Source organism: Dendrobium catenatum, unplaced genomic scaffold (genome assembly GCF_001605985.2).
Source record: "Dendrobium catenatum unplaced genomic scaffold, ASM160598v2 fragScaff_scaffold_1472, whole genome shotgun sequence".
Taxonomy (NCBI): domain Eukaryota; kingdom Viridiplantae; phylum Streptophyta; class Magnoliopsida; order Asparagales; family Orchidaceae; genus Dendrobium; species Dendrobium catenatum.
The window spans coordinates 72570-77994 of NW_021319934.1; the positions used below are offsets into that span (position 1 = coordinate 72570).

Genomic DNA, 5425 nt, shown 5'->3' on the forward strand with positions numbered 1-5425 from the left:
AATATAAAATTTTTAAATTTTTAAATTTTTATTCATAAATTTATTGAAGTCCCGTGAAGGTTTTGATATCCTAATTAAAAAGAACAAAAATCTAAAAATTCTTTTTTTTTGGGACGTTTAGGTCATTTAAGTCAAACTCACATACACAACGCATACACATGGACTCGAACCTTAGACCTCTTAGTTGGCCAAGAGAGTTGTGTAAAATCTAAAAATTCCCATAAACCTGTGTCGAGGTTGACGTACCAAGCCAACATTCTTCACGGTTTTTGGAAAAATGGTGATCCTGGTGGTGGCGACAACCGCAGATCCGGCCTCCATCGGCCCAGCCTCTGCTTTCCTTGCTATGCCTGGCTGGACGCCAGGCCCCTTCATTGATGTTCGTGGGCTTGATTTACTCCATTTCATAATATTAGGCTCTACGACAAACCATTGCTGAGGTAGGGATTTCGTTTTTTATTTTTTCCTATCGCAGGAGAAAATTGCAAGCTACGCCAATGGCGAGACGAGGCTGTTGAAGCACGAGAGAAGCATCGTGGCGGAAGATGACCTGGATCGCCGATGGCAGGAAGCGACAGGCGAGTCTGTCTCTGAGGTTATTTTCCTCAGCCGCCACACGGCTGTCTCCAACCGCCCCGCTTTAACCGTTCATCCTATCGGTTAGATTCGATCTTTGTTGTCACTTGGTATTTTTATTGTCGTTCTTATTTGGTAACTTGTTGATATCATTTTTATTTTATTTGTATATAAAAAAAATTATAATCGAAGATAAATTTGGGAGAATTTGTTGAAACCATATTCTGTTAAATTATGAATAAAATAAATTATATTATAATGTGTTTTGTTGTCAGGTGTGCCACATCTGAGAATTGGAGATACCCCTCCCCAAGGTGGGCGACCGGCATGGGCAGCCCCACCCAATCCGAGAGTCGGCCCCTGGTTCAGACTGCTGAGAAAGATTGCTATTGACCAGTGCCTGGTTCCAGAATTTGAGGTTGGTGGGCTTCTTAGCCGCCGTCCTCTTTCTAAATTTGCTTTCTGATCAGTTTTTATTAATTAATTAGAGTTTTTTTTAATACCTTTTGCAGGTAACCTTAGAGGCAACTCATCATGGACCCGTAGTCAGTACACCGACAATGTTTTTGGAGATAGGTATGGTTCAAATTTAAAATCCCTAATAAGAGATTTCGATTGATTCAAGGGTTGAGAATTGTAGAGAATAATTATGATAATTCTAGTGAAGCATTATGCTTAGAACCTTTTATGTGATTTTTGAAGCACTTTATGCTTTGGTTAATAACTTCTTCATTGTAGATTGTTACCTATTCAATAGAATTACATTTAGGCCTATTTTGGTTGCTTGTAGATGAGAGATATGTTTTAGGAAGTGATGAATTTATTTTCACTTATTTCATGTGTGAAAACAAAATCCTGACTTTTAAGGGTGTTTGAAGCTGTTTGTCAAGTTTATAATCCATATTGATTTTTAATTATATTGAATCAAGTGAAAATCCTAGAAAAATTAGCATGCTTCCAACTTTGAGCAATCAAATGAGCTCTTAGGGATTACTTATTTTGGTTATCCCCAAATAGCATTTTGGGATTATATTAGCTCTGGGGTATATTAAGCTGGGTTTGATGTAACACCCTTTTTGTGCTATGCTTTTTGATCTAAGTGCCTCGTTATGCCCCTTGATCTATCTTGGCTTGATCTTCTTAGACTATAGGTCCATATGTGAGGGAAATTTTTTCTTGTAAAATAGGACTTGGACTATTGCCATCTTGAAGTTCCTTTGAACTATTCCAATTCAATCTTCATGTATTTTTCTTTTGAGTAATCCTTTTTGGGGCAGTCAAATTAACGTAAAAGCTTAGCATCAATCTTGCGAGTGCAAAGACAAATGTAAACCTTCTTGAGTTCCTGAAAGCCTACACTGAATAATTCATTTATTAGATGGAAATATCTATCTCAATTTTAAAAAATAAATATATACCCAATAAAATGAATACGCACCCTCAAAATTTGATGGACATAATATCTTTAACGTCCTTGAACTATTATGATTCAATCCTCATGGATTGTTCTTTTGAATAATCTTTTTTCTAGGAATCAATTATTATAGAAGCTACCATCGATCTTGTAGGGCCAAAAACCTAATCAAACTTGCTCAAGTTTTCTATAAGCATGTGTTGCATAATTCATTGAATAGATAAACTCTGTCTATATCATTTTTTTAATACAAATATTTACCACATAGAAAAGCTAAATAAGTGCCATTAAACTTTAATAGACATGCATCTTCCTTAGTGGGAGGCACTGAGGAAAACACATGAAATGAGAGAAAAGTTGGAAAAAATCACTGAAGCATAAAAGGTAATTGACAAGCTAATTTCTTCCTTTCACTTATGTTAAGGATCCATCATCCATCAGTTGAATAATGAAATCTTTGATATTTCAATTGAAGAGTTTTATCCATTAATTTCTCCGTCAAATCTAGGTTAACATTGACTTAGATGATATGTTTGAGGTATGCGACAAGACATCACAAAATGAACTCGTGCAATATCCTCATCTCATTCCACTGGAGCTGTGATGCAAGCAAAACTAGAAAAGAGAGACAAATTAGAAAACACCAGGACAAGACTTAAACCAAACTTGATTCATATAAAGCTTGCAAACATCCAAACAAACTTAAGATAAACAAAAGCCAAATCGAAGAAAACAAAATAAAAATATAAAAAACGCTATCCTCAGTAAAACTGTCTAGCGGTCTCCTCACATGCAACGAAAGTAGGAATTTTAAGAAAATTGTGCTCAGGCTTGCAAACCAAGGGCCCACCACTGCAAAAGAGTCCAACGTCCTTTCCAAACTCCTCCGACAAATGTCTCCAAACTTCAGCCAACATACACTTCCAAAGCTCAAGAAGAAGGATACAAGTAGAGTGGAACTTGCGTAGAGAAGAAGGGGTTAGAAGCCAAGACGAAATAAAGAAGAGAAGAAGGGGATGGAACAAGCTCTCAAGCTTTTCCAAGAAGAAACCCTGATGTAGAACGGGTGGGAGGCTTTGCTAGGGAGAGGATCTCTTCTCCAAAATTTGACAGCAAGTTCTGATTTCTTTGCCCAAAACCTGAGAAGAGTCTCTGATTTTCTCTTAAGAGAGGAGGGGAAGCAGGCTCCAAACTTCTTTCTCTTATATGTGAAGATGAACTTAACTCCAAGTCCTTCCACAAAAGCTGAATAATTCTTTAAAGAAATATGAAATATTCCAGATTTTTCTTCTCTCAGAAATCTGAGAGGAACTCCACTCTCAGTGTGTGGTTGGGGGGGAAGACTTAGCAGCAAGAATTAAGGAAAACAAGCAACGTGATATAAAGGAGGAGAGGAAATCTGAGAATAATTTCCAACTCCACGTTGTTAACGTGGGAGGAAAAAGTTCTCTTGTGCAATCTTGTAGGGAAAAAGAGCCCAACTCAAAACCTGAAATAAGTTTCAGGTTTTGATGTGTAGAGGGGAGGGAGTTTGGAGAGAAAAACCAAGAAAAGGGGCATGGGGGAGTTCGGCCAGCAGCAGGAAGGATTGGAGAATATTTCCAAAGTGAACTGCTACATTTATGGAGAGATTTCAAACGTCCAGCAATACGGGGAAGGGGGGTGGCGGGATATGGAGGTGCTCCAATTAATTCCAATTTGAATGGGCTTTATTTGGGAAATTAATTAAGCAATAAACTAATTTAATGTCGGCTAATAGAGGTGGCTGAAATCTGAAGAAAATTCCAAGTGAGGCTAAGAAGGAATTAGGAAATAATTCCAAAACTTCCTCTATAGGGGCCGGTGGTATAAAGGGTTATGGGTGGATTTAATGAGAGCATTTAAGGCTTCTTAATTTGTTTTAAAGAATTAGGAAAGTAAATAATCTAATCCAATTTAAATTTAAAATTCAAATTGATTTCAATTAAGCACTTTTCAAAATAGGTGAACTAAATTAGGAAAGAAATTTGAATTTTAAATTTTAAACAATTTGAATTTCAAATTAAGTCCTAATATCATGCACCCCAAATTAGGAAACTCAAGGAGGAGGTAAAGGTGAGGCCGGCGGCTACTGAGGTGGAGCCGGCGGCATGGGTTTGGATATGGGGGATTAGCCGTGAGGTGGAGAGGGGAGGAGGAAGAATATGAAAATGACTACGGGGAGCGATAAGAAGGAAGAAAACAAAAACAAAAATAGAATCAAACGATAGAAGATAAAAACTGCGAGCCTTGGACTCTTCCAAAGATTGACGGGTGATGATTTGCCCTTCTCCAAGGGACTTCCAGTCACGAGCCCGGACCCATCCTGCGGCTGGTGAAACTCCGATTCCTTCCCATAGGAATCTCACTATCGTCCTCTTCATAAGAACACAAGTGTTGAACACAAATTTTTTAATATCAATAATCCCTCCCTATTACAATAGCTTAAGACCCTATATATAGGCCACGACATAAGAAAACTCAAAATACAAAATTGCCCCTTGGGCCACAACACTCACATAAACTATCCTAGGGGTAAAACAGGAAATACATCAAATAAAAACTAAAATTCAGAAAAAAATAACTCATAATTGAAGATTTAGATTATAGACGTCGATTTACGACGCCTCCTGTGATAGATGCGCCAAATCTTCGTACCGATGTCCGCGTCAAATCCTTAGGTTTTTGTAGAGTTTTTACTCACAATCATCAACAACCTTTTTCATGCCAAAACAACTCTCTTTTATAGGCAAAAGAAGGTAGACAAGTAGCCATATCACCTCCAACCAAAGCCAATAGGAATTGGGGAAATGAAAGGCCAAAAGTCACCAAGTAGAATGTTAAAAGACACCAAAGACTGCAACAAAAAAAACTGCATAGAAAACAGGGTGAAAACCACGGAAATTCCCCCCTAAATGCCACGGGAAAACAACCAGTAGGAGACCTGAAAAACCAACATAGGAGGCCAAGCACCAGGGCACGGGAACTTCAGCCAGCACAGGAAACAAAGGGGCCAGGCACGGGAAAACCAGCCAGCACAGGAAACATAGGGGCCGGGCACGGGAAAACCAGCCAGCACAGGAAACCGAGAAGAGGCAAGTCCACTCCAAAATGAATCCAAGAAATATTATCATACCTTTTTGAATTAATGAGCTAGGAAGTGCAATTAATCTCCAATCATTGAGCTAAACTTCAGCTCAAGCATTTATGAGCTAACACCAAGTAGAATCCCACAATTTTTTAGCTCCATACCAAGCAACCAAGGCCATACCCGAGAGCAACCACCACACCAAACCAAAATCAGCAAGCAGCCCAAGGACGAAGTGGACCCAAGAGCAAGCAAACCCAAGGTTCGCCATGCCAAGCACCTTCCTACCATGATCATTGGAAGCCCAACCATCATAGGATAGCATAATA

At 38.6% G+C, this 5425-nt stretch overlaps 1 protein-coding gene across 1 annotated transcript in view; it reads left to right on the plus strand.

Annotated features, from left to right (window-relative positions):
- Nucleotides 1-218: 218 nt before the first annotated feature.
- The window catches only part of LOC110100651 (D-aminoacyl-tRNA deacylase), a 20448-nt gene continuing 15241 nt past the window's right edge, over nucleotides 219-5425 (plus strand). Inside the window, exons 1-4 of the mRNA XM_020828252.2 lie at nucleotides 219-379; nucleotides 476-659; nucleotides 852-994; nucleotides 1089-1152. Coding sequence (XP_020683911.1) covers nucleotides 278-379; nucleotides 476-659; nucleotides 852-994; nucleotides 1089-1152 — 493 coding nt within the window. The 5' untranslated portion in view covers nucleotides 219-277. The remainder of the gene's footprint in view (nucleotides 380-475; nucleotides 660-851; nucleotides 995-1088; nucleotides 1153-5425) is intronic.